At 39.7% G+C, this 24,906-nt stretch overlaps 1 protein-coding gene across 1 annotated transcript; it reads left to right on the plus strand.

Moving 5' to 3' along the window:
* Positions 1 to 1,747: 1,747 nt before the first annotated feature.
* On the plus strand, positions 1,748 to 23,368 carry ZFAND4 (zinc finger AN1-type containing 4). The gene is made up of 10 exons (XM_066191905.1): positions 1,748 to 1,893; positions 2,565 to 2,864; positions 10,026 to 10,101; positions 10,202 to 10,269; positions 10,787 to 10,973; positions 15,036 to 15,228; positions 16,071 to 17,252; positions 17,888 to 17,942; positions 20,227 to 20,341; positions 22,476 to 23,368. The coding sequence occupies exons 2-10, from the start codon at positions 2,681 to 2,683 to the stop codon at positions 22,609 to 22,611; spliced, it is 2,196 nt and encodes a 731-aa protein (XP_066048002.1). The 5' UTR covers positions 1,748 to 1,893; positions 2,565 to 2,680; the 3' UTR covers positions 22,612 to 23,368.
* Positions 23,369 to 24,906: the final 1,538 nt, after the last annotated feature.

Here is a 24,906-nt window from a genome sequence, read left to right on the forward strand (position 1 = left end):
GGTGGGCCTGGCAGTGATTCATGTTAAGTGGGGGGTAAGCTGGGAGTAGCAGCTTGAAAAAGAGTGTGGGGGCTATTTGCAAATGGGTGGCTGCAGTGAAAGCACTTGAACTTTATTTATAGGCATTACATCTGCTGCATATGCCTCATACATGATTTAGACTGCTTCTTTACTCCTTTCTCCTGTGCTTAGAAGGGCTTCAAAGATATGATGGAGAAAAGAAAAAGATGGTGAATTCTTCTGTTTCTTTTCTGCATCTTTCTTTTAGGCCCTACACATTAATAACTTCTGTTAGCATTGCAAAGAGGGCTGTTCACAAGCAAAGAACCCTGAGGGCCAAAGGCTCTTGGAGTGGAAAAAAACCCAGTGTTTCTTAAACTTTCATGTGAAAGCTCAGCAGAGAAAAGCTCTTCATAGTGCAGGTTTTCTGATCTACATCAAAGATCTTTCTTCCCACCCAGTCTTTCTAAACTGGTAGATAGCAAGTCTTTGTGCATCTCCCTGTGTCTCTTCACATCTTAAAATGCGTGGTCCTCATTTTTGACAGAGCCAGGTCTAGGCACTTCACTTCTGGGAGAGCTTGGTCTGAGTGGTGACTTTATGAACTGGGTTTTGGCTAGAGAGTTTAGTTTTGAGTTGTGGTTTTTGGTGATTTGGGGTTTTTTTGTATGTTGGTTTACTTTTCAGGTTTGGTTTTTTGGTTGGTTTTCTGGGTTTTTTTGTTTGGTTGGTTTTTGGTGGGTTTTTTTTTTTTTTGGTTGTTTTGGGGTTTTTTTCAAATTTGATAAATCATGGCTGCATATTTCTGGAAAGGGCAGAACTGAAAGCTCAGGCAATTACACCATCCAGGACCTCTGATAGTTTCCCATTCTACATGCCTCTCAAAAGCCAGTTTTAACTGAGCCTGAAACCTAATAGCGAGTCAGCGTAGGTCTTGTGTGTTTTAAAACCTAAATGGAAAGTAAAGTGGTTAATGTAATTAGCACCTGCTAATAGGATAAGCTTGTTTTCTCTAGCCTGTGATCATCCAAGGGCCTCGCTGCTTCTGGAGCTTGCCCTAGCCACCTCACGCTGAAACGGGAGCATAATGGAGCGCTGACCTTCAGAAAAGGTGCCCCAGAGCAGTGCCGGGCCCCTGCCAGGGCCGGGAATGTTCGTGTGCTGGCTGGGAACAGGGGGGCCCTCCCAGGCCTCCCGGGCCCAGCGCCGCGCTCCGACACACCGCACTGCCTGGGAGCCCGGCGGCCTGAGCGCAAGGTCTCGCTGCTGGCTCTGCGGGTTGGCCCTGAGCAAAGGCCGGCGGTGCTCCGGCCGCGGGGAGCCGCCTTAGCCTTGATCTGCCCTGGCCGACCCCCCGGCCCCGGCGCACTCCGTGTCCCGGGAGGCAGCGCGGCCGCCGCCGTCACGTGTGCAGCGGTAGCGCTGAGGGCGTTGCACAGACTCACAGAGCCGTTTGGGGCCGAAGGGACACCTCCCACGGGACCGGTCGGCCCGAATCCCGATCCAGCCTGGCCTTCAACGCCCCCGGGGATGGGGAAGCGTATCCGGGTCCTTCCCTGCGCACGCGCTGCCGCCCCGCGTCTTAACGACCACAACAAGCGGCCCGGCGGGCGCCCGCCCCTGAGGCACCGCGAGCCCCGCCCCCTGGGGGCGCTGATTGGCCGAGGTTCGTGAGAGCGGGCGCCCCATTGGCCCGCGGGAGGCTCTGTCACAGGGCGGGGCAGCGCGGGGGCTGCCGGACGGCACCTCCCGGTCCTGCCCTCCCGGCGGCTCCGGCTGCGCTCCCGGTCCGTGCGTCCCGCCGGGCCCGGCCGGCTCCGGCAGCTGCGGCGGGCGGGGCGGCGCGGGGGGAGAGGAACCGTGTCTCCCCCCGAGCGGGCCCGGCGGCGGCAGGTGAGGTGAGGCCCCGCCTTCGTTCGGCGGGTTCCGGGCCCGCGGGAGCGTCTCTCCTGCGGGGGGACCCTGCGGCGGCAGCGCCGAGGGCGGCGGGGCGGAGGCGCCGTGCTCGAACCGCCCGGGCCCGGTCCCGCCGGCGCGGCGCGTGTCCCGTGGGGAAGCGGGGCCGGGGCGGTGGTGGGGCGGCCAGCCCGGGGTGCGAGGCCGGCCCGAGGCGCGGCGGGGACGGGGCAGCTGCTCGCCGTCCTTTGTTCGCGGGCGCTCCGTTCGGCCGCCGGGTCCGGACCCCGCTCCGGTGCCGCGCCGGGCCCCCCTGAGCTACCGCCTCCAACTGGCCTCCCTGAGCCCGGAGCAGTCCCTGTTCTTACGCCTTTCTGGAGTTTTTCTCTAGCTCTGACGCTGCGGAGGGCTCAGCGCTTGTCAGGAGGTTATTGGCCGTCTGGTTCTCATGTCGCTTGTGGAAAAAAAAAGTAACAAAGGTAGTAGGTTGCGTCTGGAATGCTGACTGACACTAGAGCCCTAAAACGACAACGTTGGTAGTACAATTTGTGGTTATCTTGCCCTAACTAGGTAAAAACGCAATGTTTCTTAACAACCATTTTACGTAAAATAAATTTCTCTTTAGCACTTATGTTTAGATGTCAAAATTGTATTTGTTTGCTTTATAGGTGAAAAATCCTAAAGATGAACAGCAACGCACTACACGTGTCTTCAAAGCTGCCTTGGCTAGAAGTGGAATGTAGTTTCCTGACAGATCTTACAAGGAAGTTGTAAATCCTTTCTAATGGCCAACAGGAAAGAGCCTCCATTCTTTAATAAAGATAATATGGGACCATTTCACTACAAACTTCCTTTCTATGAAACTATGGAGCTCTTCATTGAAACGCTTACAGGAACCTGCTTTGAGCTGCGAGTTTCCCCCTTTGAAACAGTTATTTCTGTGAAAGCTAAAATTCAAAGACTGGAAGGTACTATTCTCTCTTATTTCAGTGTAAATTTTATCACTTTAGAAGAAATCCTGTTTTAAAAATAGTAATTGCTAAAGTCAAACCACAAAACTTAAATGTCATGTTGGCAATATGTATAAAAACTAGGTGCTTGGCTTATGGCTTAGGTTTAATTGAAGTTGACTTGTTTTTCTGTTCTTTCCATTTTCTATAAGTTTTGGGCTTAGGCTTCGTTGGAATTGGTATGTTTGCTCTTCTGGTGGGTTGGTTTGGGGCTTTTTTCTGTGTACAGTTATTAAGGTTAATTGTAAAAAGTCTGTGGGTTCTCCGACCCAGGTTGTTTGTTAACTAGCAGGGTTATAAATTTGAGCCATGCAATACGTGTACATTGTAACTGAGCATGCTTTAAATTTGCTGCTATGTTTGTTGCTGATTAGGTTAGTCAGTTTATGGTTTTTTTATGATACTGCAGTCACAAGAGCAACTGCAGTGCAGGCAAATCCCAAAGGCAGCTTTGAGTTACTGATTTGAATTTTGTTTAGGTGAGTGATCTTTTGCTGATAGACATCTGGTTGAGCAATGCTTTGTCTTACAGTGATAAACTTGACACATTTTGCAAAGTGAAAATTTCCTGTAAGTTATGAGGCCAGTCCTGATGCTTTTGCACGAACAGGTGTAGGTTAGTCCCCTCCTACCTCTTTTCTTCTATGGTGAGGATGATCTTGCATGAAATAATGTGATTTGAAATATTTATATATTCATAGTTTAAGCATTGCATCCTCTATTTTCTTTTTCACTTTGGAAGGGTTAAAGAACTGTACAGCTGTAGAAGGTGAGAGTATCAGAGTTGCTAATTTTAATAGAAGGGATCCTCTCCTTTCCTAATCTACCTGTATATTAATGTTTTTCATCCTTCTGTCTGTGTGGAACCCATCCTCTGGGAGATGTAATATAATGCTGGAATCTAAGACACTCTCCTCCTCTTATGGAAATCTGCTCTAGCGGTTGGAAAAAAACCCAGACAGCTGGCACAAGTCTTAAAACACACAAGCATTGCAACAGAGGGGACTATTTACTAGTAAGATCCGCACAGCAGAAGCTCCACCGTGCAGGTGACTGGAGCTTACATCCGTGTAGGTACAATAGTGCAGCTGTGTGGATGGGCTTTTGTTTGCTGTGGACAAGGCCATAATTAATCACAAGTCAGAGAACCTGTCAAGATGCTCCTGGAGGCTAGAGGTGAAACAAGGGAAGGAAAGGGGTTTTCCTACCTGTAATTGAATACAGGTGTAGGAGATATGCGTAGAACACTGACTAGCAGTGAATCAAAAGGTAGCGTAGGCAGTAGTGAACAGAAGAAGGCAGGCTATCTGGGCAGTATCAGTGATGGAGTGAGCATTAAAGGATACATGAAGAGATCAGTGGGAGGTGTGAGGAAGAGGGATTTGAATTCCTTGTAGTCCAAAATGTGAGACTGCGGATAACCATACTCAGTTGCACCTATAGCTTACCAAAGTATCCTCATTTCATGTTAGAAAAACAGCTCAGTAATGAAGTTATAATAATGCTTATTTGGAATTTTGCTTGCATGTTGTAGTTTCTAGGATAGTAAGGTAATTATAGTTTGGCTGCTTGCTCTATAGGATTAATAATAAGTAAATTTCATTAAAAATGGAAGGTGACTTCACTGGTGCTTATCATTGAATTGTAAGAAGTCAGTTGAAATACTTTGATACTCCATAGCAGAGTTAAAATATTTGTACTATTCTGATTAATGATTTGTGGGAGGCAGAGTGAAAACAAATTGATCAGTGGTGTGGACGAAACAGATACACAATGACAAATTAGTTTTATGTTGCATTTGGGGTTGGTATTGCATGTAAAATAATTAACGATTTTTCAGTGACAAAGTTCCTATTATAATGCACAAGTTCGAGCGTAAATTACCCAGATGGAGCAAAAATGCAGAAGTAATTTTGCTGTGATTTAGCCTGGGAAAGAGAAAACTTAAATCTGTTCTTGTTTGTGCTGCTGGTTTTCACTTTTTATTATTGTATCGTGTCAGCTTTCGCGGGGTATGAATCTCTCTTGTTTGATCTGCAGTTTGGTTGGAGAATGCCTCCTACTGTACTGGAAGACGACATGAGGTCCCTAGTTATGTGTATTTTCTACATTTGGATGTTGTGATGATAGTATGTAAGCAAAGAAAAAAAGACGTTTTGGAAAAAATGAGCTGAGACCTGAAAGCTCCAACTAAAAAATCTAGAATTGCGTCAGAAGTTAACAAATTGTTGAAATATTACTCTGATTGTTAAGAGTCTAATAATAAAATTAAAATAAGACAAATTGATCTTTGTCAACAGCTGGAAAATCAATAGCTGTAGACTGTCTTCGCCATAATAAAAAAAGCATAATATGGATGGCATGTTAGGAATTTTGTCTGCTTCAGATACTGTTTGTCATTCTTGATGCCTCCTAGTGATCTGATATGCAAAGGCTTTGTTTCGACAGCTGTACTAGACATTGGTACTTTACTAAGAAAGAGCTCTCCATGTCTCCAGCTATGTGTTTTCAGTGGTTTTAGTCAGTAAAGAATATACATAAAAACTTACAGATTCTAATGCATATGAAATTTCAGTACAAGTCTTCTCCTTGTAAATTGAAGTTATAGCATACCTGATGTGTGTTTGGATCAGATCCAGACATTTGTCCTCTAATATGTTCTGTGGGAAGTAAGCAGGAGATTTGTTGTAGTGTTGACTTTGGAGCCCCAGGGTTAAATCATTCTTGTCTCAGATTCACTGACTGAGCCCGTTAAAATGGTTCACCTGGGAAGAAATAGCTCCCTTTGTCTCTACTGGTGGCATAAAAGCTGGAATATACACACAGTGCTGTTAGCAGTGCCACCTACTTCATTGGTTTTACTTGTTAATCAGTGTTCATGGACATGAATAGGTTGATATATGAATTTCAATGTGGCATGAAAGACTGAGCCTTAACACAAGTAGTGCTTAAAAAATCAGGATTAGAAGAGGAAGTAATGAGTTTTTTTAACTGAGATCTGTCTTTGTTTTCTCCATTGCACAAGTCCTTGTAGCTGCTGGGCTGGGCAGAGTTTAGTGTTCATTTAGAAACACAGATTATTACACTGTTTTATAGACAGAGCATTCAGGTAGTATATTTGTAGTAGTGGTTAATTAATCTGTAAAGGAACCATAGATAATACCTGTAAGCATGTCAGAATTGAGTCTCAAGGGAGGAGGTGGCCTTTGGGCTTTAGTGGTGGTACTGATAGTATTATTGTTATTAGCTTGCAGGAATTAATTTGAATTCTTTGATATGGAGTGTTAGGGCATTCATTTATATAGTTAGCTTTAAAATAAAAAAACAGCTTGGTCACGGTTTGTTCAGTGAGTACTTGCAACTGAATTTTAAGATCTGTGTATGTGGAAATATCAACCTTTTTAGGTGAAAATTTAGATGTTCTCTTGTTCTTGTATTTTTTTTAAGGGGGAAAAAGAGAACTAGGTTTCAGAGTACATCTTGACTTCAATGTTTAGTAGGTGTTCCCTTGTGTTCAGTAGGGAACGACAGATGCAGTAATAATTTTGTTGTATATGTGTGTACTCACTTCATAATGTGAGTTATTCTTCTTTGGTCTTTTTGCTGTCATTATTTTGCTGCCTGTGTACAGCAGCTTCACATTAAATAAAAGGAACTAGAACAATGTCAAGCAGACTTCATATGGATGTTGTAATTCCTTTCAATATTCTGTGAATTCAGAGTATGTCATAATGATATTTATTACTATTTGCGTTAGAGAAAATAGCTGCGCTTCTGCCAGGACTTAAGTAAGTGGATTGCAGAAGTGTCATGAATTTTTAACAGAACCAATCCTGCTTTTTTTTTGTTTACTACTTTTCCCTTACATCTTCTATTTGCTTTATCATTTGCCTCTTTACTGTGCTGATAGAGAAGTTCATAAAGCATTTTTTTAAGCTTGTGCCTTGTCTGAGCTGGGAAAACATTTCTGTGAGTGCAAGACTGCTCAGAGCGGATGGCTGCCCTGAGCAGCATCTGGAAGCTGTAAAGTAAGATCACCTTTGTCAGGAGATTTTGTTGGCCTGCATTCAGTTACTGGTGATTTGCTGTCTTTAGTCTGTTCTTACTCAGCTCCTTGAACAAAGAATAGGTCAGTGCTGACTCCATTTATGCTGCCATAGTTACTGTCATTCAAGTGAAAGCTAAGGGGTTTAACAATTAGGAAAACATTTCTGCTGCTGTAGGTTGTGGTCTTTTGCACCTCTCACTAATATAGCCAGTTTGTGGGGGTAAATACGACTGTCAGTGTCCTCTCTGTAAACAGAGGCTCCAGCAGTTTCAACATTGAATTTTAAAGATAAGTGCAGTTTGAATTTTGACAGTGAAATGTATGTGGCGTTTTTAAACATAGGAACTTTATACCCACAATGTAAAATCAAGGGGTTTTTTCTGAAATATTCAGGGATTTTTTTTCCTGTCTCAGACTTGACCAAATCAGTTTCTGTGGTGAACCTACTTAGCATGCCAAAAAGAAGAGTAGGGGAGGGAAGCTTAAGGCTGTATGTGATAGGCTGATTCAGAGACAGGCTGGTGGAGCTGCTTCTCTCCTCTCCTTCCCCCATTTCAGTAGGTCACATTGTCGGTGCACCTGCAGCCATTTCAATAGATAGTCTGCAGACTCTTCTGTCCTCCTGTAGCATCACCTGGCCAGCTCATTTCCATTTGCGTATTGAGATGTAGTTTATTGCTCTGCTTACCTCTCAGTACTGATTTGGGGCAGGCCAGTGATACCATCATGTGCTGCTTAGGAAGAGGGTATAGTGGATGGGTGTCTCACAGTTCCCATTATTGTTGGCAGTTGTACATGCTGATCTCATGTGCAAATGTCTCCTCAAAAAATCCTTCCTGTAATCCAGAAAAGGGACAGGCGACACATATTTTTGATGCCTCTGAAGCTACAGAGCACATACTATTTCCTCAGTGTATAAATACAGAATTCCAAGAAAGCAGTATGAAAGGGAATAAGTAATAAAGATGTGTCTGTTTCCAGTTACAGCAGAGTATCCTCTTTTCATCTGTTCATTTCATCAAAAATACATTGTCATTGTTGAATGAGCAAAACCATGTTTCACTCCAGTACTGCCAGCTGCAAGCCAGCCTTTTTAACAAATACGCTCTCAGTTTATCAGAGTAATTGGAAATTGCTCCTTGGAGGCTGCTGAAACCATAACAAATGCAGACAGTAATCAGATTGTTTGTAATCAGAAGAGTGCAAAACAACACAAAAACTTGAATGTAAACTCGCTGGCTATTGCCGGCTTGTTCTTTTCCCTACACTGCTGACTTGAAGCATCACCAATAACCAGCAATTAAATAAATAGCTGGCTGTGTAGTAGCAATTATGTTAGCATATGAATAGCAAAGATGAACATATTCTTCTTATAAATGTCCTGTGGACTTCAGGGGATATAAGATGTTACATGCTGTCAAGTGGAGTAAAGTTGTGTTGGTCATTCAGACCTGGATCTGGGTATGAGCCATGGTGAGAAAAATAAAATTGTCATCTCTGTGAAGCCTAAAGAAAAACAATGACAGATCCTCCAAAGTGCAGTCTCCCTCCTGCACAGGGATGTCTCCTACTTGTCTATTTAATGTGCTTGGACTTTAACCAGGATCTTGCCCCCTTTTCTTCCTTGCCAGTGATGGGTGTTGGGAGCTTGGTGCTATTACTGTATCTAGGAAGGGGTGACTTGGCTGATGTCCTTTCCACAGCTTGCTAAGCATTCTCACAAGCCTTTGAAAGCTTAGATGTTTTTGGGAACTATCTTAAAGACTCTGATCTTTGTGTTCCCCTCCTGCCAGATGTATTCAGGGAAGTCTTACTGTTTAGCACTGCCACTTGCATTTCCTTTTAAGTATGTGAATATGCAATGAATAAAAATGTAGGATAAGATTATTTAAATGTAACCTTTAGGAAAATGTATTTATAGGTTTTGTTTCTTAGTATGAGAAGTAGTGTTTGGAATTTTTTGAAAAAGTAGTTCTTGGTCTCCATAGATATACATTTTATTTAACATTTGTCATGAATGCACAGTGAGATTTTAATTACCTGGGTTTCACTAGACAAGTTGAACAACTTCTTTTTGATGCTGGAGGGAAGATTCTTTAATTTTGGTAGTCTGAGATGTCTCATACTTTCATAACATACTTCATTTTTATTCTATCCAAAATTCAGAACATGGTAGCATTCCAGTAAAAATGTGTGAAGACCTCAAGTTGTAACAGCTTTTGCTTATTATTTTTCATGTGTGTTACATCTGTATCTAACTGAGTTGACTGTGCAGGCAGAAATTGGGTAGAATTTGGATTCTATTTGTGTAGAATTTAGATTTTTAATGAGGAATAAATATTCAGTATGTTTACTTTCTTTTAACAAAAAATAGCCAAATCATCCCAGAACTTGAGTTGAAAGCGAGTATTACTGGATATTAGTAATAACACTTTGATGGCCTAAAGAAACACCGAGAATGAAACAGAAGTGTTTGTAGGATGAAGTTTAATTATCTGCTGTGGTAGTAAACTGTACATGCCAACTTTGAGGTCCCAAACCAAGCAGGAATAAAAACACACTTGCACGTCTTGCTGCTGTAATAGAGCTGCCACCAGTCACCTTAATGTGACTGTGTCTGTACTGTGAGTAATACAAAATACCAGTCTGTGGTTAAATTATTCAGCAGTTTTGTAGGTAGAAGTTTAATCCTGTTTTTCCTGTCAGGAGACATCAAGTTCTCAAGTTCAGATAAAAGGAGAAAGTCTCCCTTGTCTAATGGCTGGAAAAAGAGCAAGTATTCAATAAGCTTGAAGCAGTTGAACATTTCTACACACCCTCTGCTGAGCCAAAAGACTGAACTTTGTGTGTGAGCTAAAGCTAAGGCTAAATCTTTGGTTTTGATGACTATTGGGAGGTTAGATGTCATGGCTGAAGACCGCACAGGTGCTTGTCTTGTCCTGCTTCTTCTCTTCTTTCTCCTGTGATCCAGTTTCAGGCCATCAGCCCCACACTTTTCAAAAATCAAAACTCGCCAGAAGCCCTCTTACCAAGCTCCAATTTTAAGTCATTTGTTTGTTTCTTTTGTTTAGGTATTCCTGTCTCTCAGCAGCACTTAATTTGGAATAATATGGAACTGAAGGATGACTATTGTTTGAATGATTATAAGTAAGTATAGAATAAAATTATGTTTCTAATTAATGTTTCTAACCAATGGCTAGCATGAACAACAGAAAATGCTATAAAATTTATTTGTTGTTATTTACAGCATTTCAGAAGGCTGCACTCTGAAATTGGTTCTGGCTATGCGAGGTGGACCTGTTAACACCAGAAGAGGTAGGTGTTAAGGAAGTTGAAGTGATTTTCATGCAACATCTTACAACTGTAAAGATCTTCTCTTAGTAAGCATAAATTAATTAATTTCCAAATTAATTGGAAAAACACTTAATAAAAAGGGGGGAGGGGTTTCCCCATCTTTTCTTACTTAGCATATCAAGTGCACTTTATTTACTTTTAAATGAGGTATATTTGTACATAAAGAATCATCTAGTCATAAAATCAGCAGTTCTTCACTTGAAGAAAAAATTATCCTGGAATGTCATTATACACATAATTTGTAAAATATGGTCAATAAGAATCAAGCATTGCTAGAGTCAGACCATAAACTTGGTTATGTGGATCATCTGTATAGGAGTGAAAATGAAGAAGTTCCCTTGATAATTTTCACTTGGAAAAAAACTCAGCATATCTTCTAGGCTGGGAATTCCTGTTATAAACTGAGCTGAGCTCTCAGAGGTGATCAAAACAACAATCATAATATTTTGGTTTTATTTTGATTTTTTGATCTTTTTAGTTCCCGTGAAAGATCCTATCAGGGAAATGGCTGAATACATGGATCCTGCTAGAGACAAGATGTGGGAGAAAGGGCCATCCAACAAACAAGTTACCTTCTTAGTGTATCGAGAAGGAGATCGCTTGAATTTCTTCCGTGTGGTTGACCGGGGCGATGGCACTTTAACGCCACTGTCTGAGTCTTTGAGGTAAAGTTGGTTTTAATCTTTATATTATTCTTCAAAAGCAGGTTGCTGTGTAATTTTCAGCTGTATTTGTTAGTTTTATCAAAGGAGTATCTGGCATATTGCAAGAATTATTCCCTAAGAGCTATTAAATTGTTGTAACTGTCTAGCAGCACAGTAGTGCTTTGTGGTCAGTGGTTGTGCTGATGGTTCTCTTATCACTGTGTGCATTAATATAATGAGATAAAACTGTCTTCATACTTCAGGCAATTCTCAACATTCTGGCCCTTTCTGAAAAGGAACATGTTGCAGGAAAGTCAAATCAATATTTTATTAGATATTAAAAACTTTGGTTAAGCACTTCCTCTAACATCTTCAGGCAGTTGTTTAGTTTTGTAAACGTTTCCCGGTTCACATAATATTTTTTTTTCCTATGGGTGTAACTCGACTAAATGATTTGTCAGGAAGATAGCAGATTGGCAGTGCAAAATCCTGTGGGCTTTTTTAGTTTGTTTTTTATGGAGTGGTTGTTTGGTTTGAAGGGAGGAGTGGTTTTGTTGTGGTTCTTCTGGGATGGGGTTTTTTTTGATTCTGTATGGATTTTGGTTGGGAGGCTTTTCTGTGTTTTGTTTTATGTCTTATATTTTTAATGTACTGAAGTAATGACCAATAGAGCCAGATTTTGGATGTAATTAGGCCTCAGGTTAGCTGCTGTTGAGTTACCAAGCTTATGTCAATTGCTGAGAAGCCAGTGATTTCATCATCAGAAGGACAGGTGTATCACTTCACCTACTACATAGTAATAGTAGTAAACAGTTTGGTAGTCTTTTTCCTAAAATTTCCAAAAAATTGATATCTATAAAAATTTTTCCATTCTATTTTTATACTGCAGCTTTTTGGTAGGTACTTTTATCCTCTCAAGAACTTAATATTTGTACAGCTGTGAGGAAAGGACTCCATTTTCTGGGGACTAGTTGTGTTTTCTCCAAGGCTCAAGCTGCTTTAAGTGACTATTCTTGTTTCTGTTTGTAAAGGGAAAGCCAGAGCTTTGTATTGGGTTTATATTCAGAGTGATAGTACTGTTAAAATTTTTTATAAGACATCCATACTTAAAAAACACTGACTGAAAGAAATATCATAATTGAATTCTCACATTGTTATACAGAGTAGAAAAACCTATTGTTTGATATACAAGGAAGAGAAAAGATACAAATATTTTAGATCTGTGATTTTATCTTTCAGCCCCTGTACTCTTTCAGTAAATAGCCACATATGGTATTGTTTGAAATAGGTTATAAAAGCATAATTGGTTAAGAACTGAGAACCTGGCTGCTGCACTGGGCTAGATACAGGTCTGGAAAGATGAACAGACTGGTGTAATTCTTGTTCTGCCTGTTACCACTTTGTTCCTATTTAACCTCTGGCTCTAGTGAACATCAAAATCCATTCAGAAAGCTAGGACTGTGGATGCTGTACTGTGGGTTGGTGTAAGGAGTTGTCATAAGGAGCTTGAAATTTTGTTTTTCTATAGAATGGCTCCCTGGTATGTGCCTACATGTTCAAATTTTAGTGTGTGTGTGTTGATTTTTTTTTTTTTTCACCATTTAAAATTAGTTTAGATGGTGGTCTGAAAGTCTTTGTACTTTTCCATTGAGTAATCCTAACATACAGATTTAATAGTAATTTTACTGAGATGAGCTAAACATTGCAAATGGGAGGAATTAAACCGCACTCATTTGGCTCTTGCAAGGTACCTAGGTAGGCCTTTCAAAGCACAGCAGCACGTAGGAAAGTCAAATACATTGGGTATAAGAAATGTGCTGGCACTGGTCAAGTGAACCAGTTGAGTTGGAAGCCACCTGAGTGAAAATATTCAACTTGTTTCTGTTTTTCTGTGCTTTCTATGGGAGTTCACTTACTAGCTTTTGTGCTAAGGCAGATAGTAATTTGGAGGGGAAGGAAATCCTAATTCTTGAGTGTGTCATGGCTGGGTGAGACTGTGGGAAGTGGAAAAAGTAGCAAAGGGAGGAGAGAATGGAAGCAAATCAGACCTTTTTGTTTGATCTTTACAGAGTAAAGCTGTGGGTTGCTCTGAGTACTACTGTTTTCCATTTTCCGTACTGACAGATGTGTTCAGATGTGTGGGTATATTGCAACTAAGCATTTTGAGGCACTTGTTTATCATCCTTTTTCACATTGCTGATACCTGGAGCAGAATTCATTGACTGAAATTTGGAAATGAGACATGGATTTTGTTTCTGTTTCATAGTTCTCCAGATGATTTTATCTGTGGTTGAGTTACTGGTTAAAACTTGACAAAAGTATAAATGCATACAGTGATCCTTGTCTCTGGGTTAGAAGAGTGTTGAAGTTGTGGTGGAGGACTGGCAGGCACTGGTGCAAAATGGTTTCAGCAAGCTAATGATTTTTGTGCATTTTACAAGGAAGAGCTCAGGAATGTTGACTCCTATAGACAGAGAAAACTTAAAATTTACTCGTAAAATGGGCTGAAAATATCATTAATATCAAAACTCCCTGTCCAACTTCTATAATCTTACAATCACACTAAGCAAACAATCTTTTTGTCACTCCTTTTTTTTTAAATTGGTGTGTGTTTTTTGCCCCTATTTGTCAGAAATTGGAACAAAAAGATAACAATTATTTTTGCATTAAAAATAATCAAAAACCGTCCAAACATGAGACGTACCACTTTGCTTTCTATCCTTACCTAGGAGGAAGGGATGTTCAACAAATTCTTTTGACTTGGTGATGTAAACCTTTGTAAAGATAAAATTTTGAAATTATTTTTTTAGAGTCAGGTTTTTACCAGAAGTAGTATGTGTATGTAATATGCATGCTGACTGTCACCATATGGAATTATTCAGGTTTTTGTAAGAAATGGCTGGTCTATTTTGCTGACTCTTGGTTTGAATTTGTTGCTGTCTTGCTCTTCACACTGTTTCCCAGCTGTGCTGCTTTGGAATTTTGTTAAATTTTAGGAACTGTATTTGGAAAGTCAGTGTAAAAAATGCTGGCTCTCAAGGCAGCAGAATATTTCTAAGAACCAGGTAAGATGCCAGCTCTAATTAGTGATACTTTCTTTTTGGTACTGACTTCCATGTGACTTTTAGTTCTTCCTTGATCTCTTTTGGAGAGTAGAAACTTGAGCTAAATCTAATAAGACATTTGTGTGAACACGAGGGAATTAGGGGAATTGCTTGGTTTTTGTGATTTCTAGATGCTGACAACCTAATGGAAGAACTAAAAGGCTCTTTAAAATGTGCTACATACAGTGTTGAAAATGCATCAGTTTGTAATGAATTAGGCAGTCCTAATGGTTCTTTCATTTCACTGTCAAATGTTGAATGTGTTACTGATCAATGCTTCATTGTTTTATAGGAAAGATAAGTTAGATGGTGATTTTTAAAACCTTGAGGTTTTGCATTCTGTTAGAATGCAGAATGGAAGCAGGAAATGTCATGCTATAAACTTCCAGTGACTACTGACTTAAAATATTTTGTCTTGGGATTAGCAATTCTAATCTATTTATTTTTTTTTCCAAATGTGAGACTCTGGAATCTTTGGAAACCTAAACTGATCTCTTTTTTTTTCTTTTTTTTTTCTTTTTTTTTTTTTTATTTTGAAAAGGAGAAATAGAATATCACATCCACATGGGTGACCCCTCCATTTCCATTTATGGTGAGAACACCCCTCAGGATGGATAGAAATTTGGACTTTTCCTTCCATGCCAGTGTCTGGTTAATTGGAAAACTGATCAGCTTGTTGTCTGAGTCACACACTTAACAGCTTTGGCCATATCTTCAGGAGACATTTGTGGAACTGGATATCCCCTCTGTGGGGAAAATATATAGTGAGTGTGAACCAACTGTATATGATGTAACAACTTCCCAGAAGCGTCGCTATGTTCAGATTTCAGCAACATCACTTTGCCCTTATAAGGGATGCTTATATGGATAAATGGATTTGAAATATCTTTGCATACAGTTTTACATAATGTTTTGTCAACAGATCAACTACGGATATGACTTCCTAGTTGTGAGAATACTCTACATGAAAATGTAATTAAATTACTTCATTAGAGGGTGAATACAAACTTTCTTTTATTTTCAGTGGTGGTTCAGTTTATAATTTATATGCTGATGATGAAGATGAGACAGAGGCATCACCTTCTGGCCAGCAGATTATTGAGAATTCAATTACTATGAATAAAATGAAACTGCTCAAGGCAAAGATGGAGAACATGAATCTGAGTAAAAAGGTGAAATTGTGATTTCAATTTTTCTGTCATAAAATGGCTTGGGCTTTCCTTGTGCTTTTCTAAAAAGCGGATCAGATACTCTGCCACATTGAGAAGTCAAGTTATCAAGGGTAGATGATTTCTCAACTATTGTTTATGTAAATACTATTGTATAAGCATTCTGCTGAGGGGTATTGGCATTCCTTGGACCTACCTGCCCTCATTCAAAGAATTCATTACTACTCCTGGATTTATTTGCAAGGGTGCATTTTTTTGGGTGGGTGGGTTTTGTGGTTTTGTTTGGGTTTTTTTCTTCCAATACTTTAAGTAGCATTGTTTTGCAGTACTGCTCTGGTAAAAGTCAATGTTTCTCTTAAAATGAAATTTCATTAGATATACTGTAACTGAAAATCCTATAAAGTTAAATACAGGAATGATATTATCTTGAAAATAAAACATTAAACTGGTGCTCATGTGTGACTAGATTACCTAGATGTAAAATGAAGAGATTTACTTCCTTACATTTTTTGTTGTGTTTGAGACGTAAAGCTCCTCTGGATAACTTTGATGGCATTCTGGCTTCCTTTTTCAATTTCTCTGATACATCACCTATTTATTGAAAACATTTCCTGACTATAATCTTTGATTTTATTACTCGGATGTTGGGGTGAGGTCTTGGTGGCTAGTAACATATGAGGGAATAGAAAGAATGATCTAGTCATTCCTGGCCTTACACTGTCTGAATTCTTCAAAATATGTTTTCAGTCAGCTCTTTTGAGTGCAACTGGAATTCAAATACTAACTGTTGTTGTATCTGTGTTTTTTGATTTTGGTTGGGCTTCTTTTTGGTTTTTTTTTAACAGCCTAAGAAAACTGTCAAAGTGAAGCCTCGGCCTCCCGTGACTCCTCGCCCATACAGCGGCTCGGTGGCTGCCGCTCGTCACCGCTTCCTCAGAGTGCTCCCCCACATCGGACAGCCGTGCCTACCTCCTCCGGGGAATTTGCACCAGTCAGAATCTCCCCAAAATGCACTTTCAGCCTTGGCTACTTTGGCCACTGCTGGCAGAACGATGCCATCCACAGCTAATCACTTCCTTAAGGAAGATGACACCTGGCAGAGCAACTCTTGGTCTCAGCCAGTCAGTAGCATCAGGTTACCACCGAAAATATCTCGCGTTGAACTAGAAAATGCAAAACTACCTACAAATAGTATTCTGACTCCTGTTTCATCTCTGCCTGCAAATTCAGAAAAAGCATCTGAAAATGGGACCTCAGCAAGTGAGGAGGATGCTGTTTTGTTTCCAAATCTAACAAACGTGGAACTGTATGGAACAGAAGAAGAACATCTACCTGAACCAGATGCTTTTGCTTTTTTAACAGAAGCAAGCACTGCTGAACAGTGTAGTGAGATCTATGACATAGGAAAGGTGAATCCAGAGCTCGAGCTGCCTGATGGAGACAAAGATTCTAAGGTTGTAGAGCAGCATAGAAAACCTATTGGCAGAGTGCTGAGCACGGCAGCAATGGAGACTGGCCTTCTCAGTACTCGTGAATTAAGTCCTCAGAAAAATCTGCTTTTGTCTCCGCTCCGGTACTCAGCGCAAGTGGCACATCACAGTTCTCTGAAACCACAAGCACAGCCCAGATGCTTTGAGGCTGGTAACTTGAGATCTACAGCCTCCCCAAATGTGCTTCGATCGTTGGAAGTACGTAGTATAGCAGACTCCTCTTTTTCTAGGACCACTAGATTTTGTAGTGTGAAAGTAGAGTCACTTGGCAAAAGACCTGATGGAATTTCTAAAGCAGAGGCTAGGGACATCACAGATGTGGCTAGCAGGGCATCCAAAGAACCTGCGAGTTCTGTAAGTAACTTAGGATTTCTGGCTTCGCTGGCCCGAAGCACAAACAGGGAAAGTTTACAGAGTTCCTGTGGGACTGACAGGTTTCGGACTTCTGGTATTGCACTACCTACAAACCTGCAGCATTTTCAGGAAGAAAGCTTTAGGAAAACTGCTCCTCCAAATGAAGCTGCTGAATATATTCTAGTGAGTATGCACACATCCAAAGAAATCAAAGTTTTTCCTGTTTTTGTGATACTGATGTGACAAAACTACTGCTTGCGTGTGTGTGTGTGTGTGTGTGTGTGTCTTGTCCGGAGAGGCAGATGGGCTGTGGGAGGTGTACTTAAATCCCTGATTGTCTTAAAGTGTTTCCTGAATGGCTGATGATATCTAAACTGCCTGCTTATCTAAACAGGTCCTAGAAGTAATTTTTCATTAAGATTAAAGTGGTTGTTCAGTTCATAACTGAAAATACGGGTTATTGTAGTGATAGTTATGAATGTGTGTGTGTTAGAAGTGTCATCTGGCTTCTGCTCGCTAATTGTCATTTATTCCAAAGTGTGTGCAGTGGCTGGCATGATATGTGCCAAGCTTCTGCTCTCTAATGTAGTTTGGTTTTTTGGTGTATTTTGAAGTGTGGGGAGATATATTAAATAGCCATTGAGGGTAAGGCTTTATATTGCAGAATTGTAACTTTGTGTACAGAAGTGATCTTGGACTCTTCGTGGGTAGATTGATAAAACATTGATATCAAATAAGCTGATACCAGACTACCTATGTTTTCATTTAATTTCCATCTGCTAGTAATTTCCTTGTGGAAATTTTTTTTTTTTTTTTAGTCTGCGCATGGGCTTGGAATGAATGGAAGTATGGCAGCTGTAGGGAAAAGAGTAGGTAAGTAACTTATATAATAATTAAAGATGACTCTTTAATCTTTCCTGATATATCACATAGACAGGACAAAAATAGTTTATCTTTGTAAGGCATTTGGCTTCTAGAGTCCTTGCTGTATTACACTTCTATAGCATAGTTAAGCTTCTAATATTTTAAGCAATTCTTAAACATGCAGGTGGCATCCAGATCTTAGGTGGACTGTAACTGCAGCTCTTCCTTAGCTTTTCTAATACTTAGTGAATCCTGCACATCATCTGTAGATCTAAATGTGAGTTTCTGTGGTGAAGTTTTGAAATTATCAATTCTGTCAGTACTTCCGAGTCTACTAAGATCAGAGCCACATTTATCAGTAGCATTGTCTTCAGTACAAAAAAAGTAGGGAGGAAGCAATAATGCCATGGGTGCTGCAGAACACTGATATAGTGCAGATTTTTCACTCTTTTTTGTGCTGGTCGTCATTCTTTCCACCCTAGCCTTGGTGACTGTGGAGTGCTTAATGTTTGACATCTACTGAAAAAGGATGTGTTATGCATAGATACATTGCTAATGTGATTAATTCTATTGTGAGGAAAGAAATTGTCTAAATTAATGCTTTTAAAGCTCTTAAGATAGTGGGCTAAGGATTTTCAGCACATTTAATTTTTCTTCTACGTATGTTTGACTAGCAGGTAGCAATTTTCGTTTTCTTTCTGCATGACCTTAGGAAGAGGTAGGAATATATTCCAGATCCAGGTATAGAAAATGAGCTAGACAGTAGATGTTCAAATAGCAGCTGCAACAGAAAAAATTATGTAATTGTAATGTTGGAGCAAAAGCTGCTAAAAGTGTAGGTTGTGCCTTTGTTTCACAGCTGTGGGTGCAACTTTGACTGGGCAGTCAGTCAGTAAACAGGTCTGTCCTTTGCTGCTGCAGAGATGATAGATACCCTGAGAACCTTGTCTGCAGGATGGGGAAGCCCACTAACGCCTGAGGCACTTGGGATAGGACTGTGAAGAAGATACTCCTCTGGTGAATCTTACATCAGACAAAAGTGTATTCTCCAAAAGATGCCAGATATGAGTTAGTGTGCTCATACCATGCAGGCTCTTGAGAGAGGTGTGGCTGGTAATGATCTGTTGTATAACTGGCCAAAGCACAGATCACTTTTCACTGCAATTGCTGAAGGGATGTAAATGTGGAGACAAGTGTATTGTTTTTTTTGCTCAAGCACATCCTCAGAACCAGCTGTCTTCAAGCTCTGTCTCTTTCACAAACTGGGCTAACTGATACTTCTGAAACTGTGTGCTTTTAGATAATGAAATGGTTAGCCTGGACAAATGTTGCCCAGAGGTTTCAGTGCTAAACAGGAATGGGGTGGGAGTGGTTGGTAGTGATGACTGTGATGTGTAGTGACTGCCTGGTGCTACTATTGAGTGTAGTCTGTTGCATTCAACTAAGAAATGACTGTTGGGATTAAAGGTGTGCTGGACAAAAAGTATTTGTGAACTCATGAGATAACTTTTTAGGAACATCCTGACAATATAGTAGTAGAAACACTGAAAGCATGTTTGAGAGCATGCATTGCTCACTTTACTGATCCAGATGTGGGAAACACTTTAGCAAGTTGTGGACAAAGAACTTAATTCTGCAGAGGGAAGGGAGAAGAAAAAAGAAGAAGCCTTTTCTTTACATGATCTCTAGTTAATAAAGCAACAGCCAAGAATTACATGGCAGAAAGTAAAAGTGAAGTAAATTTTTAAGTATAGAAATTTTACAAACATCTGCAAAGTGCCTAATGTAAACATACAGCTAAGTAGAGGCCTGTAGTCTAATACTATTTTTTTCTTGCAATTATGGAGTACCAGCAAGATTTTAAACTTATTTGGAAAACTAGTATACTGAATATATTGGATGCTAGGTACTGTATTGCCCAGTTGATTCTTTGTAAAGCCATTGTGCACAGTGCTTTCCCAGTGACACTCTGAGTGTGTTCATTTTACACCTGGGAACACCATTAAGAGATATGTTCCTTGATTTGTTCTGCAACTTCTTACTTATGTGAATTTTTAAGGGGTGTTCAAAATAACAGTTCTGCCCATTGTGATGCCTCTTCCAGTTCATAGGCTTAGGTGTGTTGCCTGTTTTGGTTTTCAGGGTTTATTTTTCCCTCTCTTTTTAGGCTTTGGGGTTCCCACCTGAGGTATCCTAAAAAATGCAAAATAAATCTGTATTTCAAAAAAAGAACATCTGACTAGTTTGTGAATTAGTTAAAATGTCTTTGCTGTCTTTTTACTTCTGAAAGCAGGTGAAGCAACTCATCTTCCACCTGTGAATGGCTTAATTCAAGCAAAAAAGAAAATTTCAAAGCACTGCTTTCTTTGTGGTAAGAAAACCGGATTGGCAACCAGCTATGAGTGCAGGTAGGCTGAGTATATAACCGATGTTACTTCAAATCGATAGCTGAGTTAACCAAAAAGTTTTCTTTGCTGCATGATATTCCTTAAGCATAGTATATCAAAAGGCAACCTTCAAAAAAGTTGCAATTCTCAGTTCAGCAAAACTGCAGGAATTAGAACTCAGGAATGTTGCCCCTGTTCTGCTCTTGAGGTGTATGTTCTTCCAGGAACGTCAAGAAATAAAAGGTACCAGAATGGAAGATACCAGGAAACTAACAAGATAACGATGACATTTTATGAACAATTACAAATGAACAAGAACAAAAACAATGACATTTATTCTGGCAGGAGAAGAGCTTTCTACAGATACATGTTCTGCAAAGTTTCTCATCAATAAGGATACCTTTAAGTTGAGGAAAAACTGGGTTTGGTATAGTTTCTCAGAAATCTCCCTCAGATTTTTCCCTATTGCTGCACATCTTCGCAGTTTGTGAATTTATACAAATCTGTATTCAACAAATTCTTGATTTTGTGTGTTCAGTTTTTTTGCAAGATTTCAGTCACCTTTGAGCATTCAGAGCATCTCAAATACAACAACAGAGTGCTGGTTCCCCAAATCATTTCTCCTAGACAACACTGTGAGACCTGGTGCTTGGTGGTGGTCTTAGGAAACTGTAAAAAAAAAAGGAACAGAAAATCCCCAGACAAACGAAAAAACCTCAGCAACAGAAACCACAGAAGAAAACCCCGCTCCCTCTGTTAATCTTAGTGTTCGAAGTATTTTTTCCCCACAAAATATTTTTTTCTTAGTATTGTTTCCTATGAGGTAGTCTAGGTTGGGAACAGCTGCACTGTGAGAGCTGCATTTGGGGCTGATCTTGGTTCACGCCAGTAACAGCAAAATGAAAAAGAACTGCCACTGGGGAATCATACAGAGAATTTCAGGGTGAGGAATTGTCTTCTTACTGACTCTTCAGTCTCTGATTTTGGAACAGTTTTGGACACCACTCACTTTCCCGATGATCAGATAGCTGCAAGCTCTTCTAAAAGTAACTAAGCAGCTTGCTTAAGGTTAAAAATGAAGGGGGAAGTGGCTCATCTCCAAGAATAGCATTTGTTTTGATTTCAGAAGGAGCAACCATAGGACCTTTTACTAGAAAGCCGCATAAACCAAATAGAGAATACAGTCATATGAGAAAAATTGTGATTATGGGACCAAGAACCAAAGAAAAGCAAATTTTTTTCCAGGCACTCAAAGCCTCAGGAACAGCTGCAGAGTTTATTATGAACCCAGATAAATAAATAAATAGGGGATAATAATGAGTTCGATGGGTAACGCTTAATCCATGTCAACAGAATTCTGATTTTGAGTGGTGTGTTTTACTGTCAAGAAGCATCTCTCTTAAATAATCAGGCAACAGGACACCAGTATGGGTCTCCAGGTAAAGCATTTTTCCACATCATATACAACATCCAAAGTATGCTTTTCTCCTGGTAAGACTCTTAGCTGCAGAGCTGTCAAGTTTGAAGCAAACTTGATCTTAACTCATTAAAATTGCTGCTGGTATTGGATAGATGAACCCTTTTGAAATCCTACAGGAAGTTATGTTCCCTGTAATTGTCTGATGTCTCAACAGATGACTAAATCTGTATTTAATAATCTTAAATGGCTGATTTGAGTTTATGCCAGGCAGAAGTTGTGCTGAAAGCAACTGTGTTTTGATTGTCTAAGTGACGTCATGGTTTTGAGTTGAAATGCATTACATGGATTTCACCCAAGGGAATTACTGTCCATGGTTTTGTCCTCTGAATTCTACCAACTAATATTGTGTGAGATCCTTAAAAAATGAAAGAAAGAAAGTAAAATAAAGCTCATCATTCTTAATTTATAAGTGCATTTGATTCGTGCTTGCTGGTTCTTGGAGTACTGATCTTGCTTAGCTTTCCAGCTGAATAGACTGGGTTGGGTCAGAACTAAAACATTCAGTGTGAAAAATGTCATTTTTTTGTAGCCCACCAGTTAACGTTACAAGTCAAAGATGATAACAATTCAAACAGCTCTGTCATTTAAGACATGATTAAGCAAAATGGCTCCCAGCATGACAGAGCATTAAAAGCTTCTAAAAGCTTGTAACTTGTAATATTCTTGATTCTTCAGATGTGGAAACAACTTCTGTGCAACACACCGCTATGCAGAGACTCACACCTGCACCTACGACTACAAGAGTGCGGGACGGAGGTATTTACAGGAGACCAATCCCATCATTAGTGCACCAAAGCTTCCCAAAATTTGACATGGTTGTGCTGCATGTGGCCACTCTGCTGTTGAAGAATTGTATTGAATTGAGAGAAGCACTTGCTTAAACTGCATAATTTTGCCATGCTCCATATTTAAGGATTTGCCAAGTAACAAAAGCACATGAGGATGCATCGAAGAATAATGTGAACACTACTGCAGTTAAAACTTTTCTTCTTGAATGAATGAAAGGTTAAAAATTAGTTTCTAAAGACTTACACTATGATTTAACTGTTACTGCACGTGTTGTGTTTTATATTTGGAAAAGCTATTTCACTAGACAAGTCTTTAAAGATGCACTTTACTAACTTTACTGTATAACCAGAGTTGAGGGGGTGTTGTAATGAGGGTGTCATGTAATGTCTTCTGTACTCTTGTTTTTGTCCATTGTGTGGTATCTTCTAAGTTATTTCACTAGAAAGATCCTCCTCCTTCCCCTTTCTTCAAAGAGCCTGTTTTGAGATTTCAAGGGGATAGTGTGTTCCACCCCTCTGTTTCATTCTGATTGATATTCGTACATTGTGTGTCCATTCTGAAAATTACATATCAATCACATTTTCTTAAAATACTGCTGTTTATATGACAAGTTTGTTTTTAAATAGAAGGTTCCCTGTTTGTTGCCATTAAATATAAGAAACAACTTATTTTAACTTTTTTTGTAATCCTAGATTTTTTTAAGACTTCACAACTTGCTTTGTTAAGATGTTGAATGCTGTTACTGGAAGAAATTCTAATAAATATTAAATTTTATTCTTGTTTATGTTGTCATAAATGCACAAAATAACTTCCCTCTTACAGTGTGTTCCTAAACTAAAAGTTGGGCTCTGTTGGGAGGGTATATTTATTTAATTTTTTTTTCCACAAGCACTAGCTCTCATCCGTTCATACTGAAGGTGATGGGAAGAATTCCCACCAACTTCATTAGGAATAGTGTGACCAACACTGTGTGCTTTAAATAATTCTCCTGAAGTCTTACAGGTGTACTAGCAAAGGCAAAACAGATGCCCAACAAATGGCATGTACTAACCTTCCTCCTCTCCAGCTGATACACTGTAAAGGCAGTTCCGTAAATGCATGAAACACCTCTAATGATTATGTAGCCACTGCAGAAGCTGCTTTTGGAAGAATATACCTGCTGGAAGACTTTCTTCTTTCATTCCCCTAACGCTTGTGAAATATTTTTATAAGCATAAGTTGCATGAAGTGTTCTGGTATAAAGAGCTTAATAAAAAACCTACGACAAACCACCAAAATAGAAGCAATCCCACCACATTGTATCTGGGGTAATCAAATGTCATGGTCCTTGTCTTGTCAAAGTCCTCAGCTACTTACTTGGTTGTGGTATTAAAATGATCTATGCTACAGTCCAGTCAAGGGGTAGCAGCTTATGAGAATGACAGTCAAAAGGTGGATGAAAAAAGAAAGATGATCACTGAAAGAGGGAGAAGTAACTTCAAGAATCTCACCTTTGGAGGGAATCCATTTTGTGTAGTCCACTTGAAACTTCTTAAACCTGAAGTTTTCAGAGTGATGAACTTGGAAATAAAAGGTTCACAATCATTCTGGGCATTGATAAGATAAAAATGTCATTCCATGTGTGTGACTTCTGTGCTTGTTATTACTGGAGGAAGTTCCCTTGATATGATGGACATGCTGTTACTGAGCTATGCTATGTACCATGAACTGCCTGGAGATTTTTTTCATCTCCTGCATGGGACAGTGTTTGATGCCAAAGGAAAAGAATAAGGAACATGACAAATGTACAAGTGTTTTCCTAACAATTACACACAACTCAGCAATATTCTAAAGACAGAGGTATTAAACTTTTTGTAGGTACAGTAGGGATTTGATAAGAAGTGGAATTAAAATATTGTGGTCTGTGGTCACTTAATCTGATTTTGCGTAAATATAATTGTCAGGAAATTGTTTGGCAGTGTGTTGGAATGGCCATACTCAAATTTTAGAACAACTACGTAACAGATACGTGGTAGGAACTCTCTGAGTCACATCTCAGTTTTGACTCTCCCTTTCTCTGCATCTGTCTAATGAAACAAGAATGCTTTTTTAGAATATGCAATGCACTAATAATTTCCCTGTGTGTAGCCTCATAATTTTTATTATACCTCATTTTAATTATGCTTAGTACAGATACTTCTTGTTCAGAACTTCACTGGTTTTGTTCTCATGAAGTGTTACAGGCATTTATTTTCAACCAGTAGTACAGCCACAAGAACACTTTAATTTGAAATTAACACTTTCAGTTGTTAATTCAGACGCTATTGGCTTTTACCAA

Source organism: Chamaea fasciata, unplaced genomic scaffold, assembly GCF_029207755.1.
Source record: "Chamaea fasciata isolate MVZ Bird 193981 ecotype frontalis unplaced genomic scaffold, bChaFas1.0.hap1 SCAF_9, whole genome shotgun sequence".
NCBI lineage: Eukaryota > Metazoa > Chordata > Aves > Passeriformes > Sylviidae > Chamaea > Chamaea fasciata.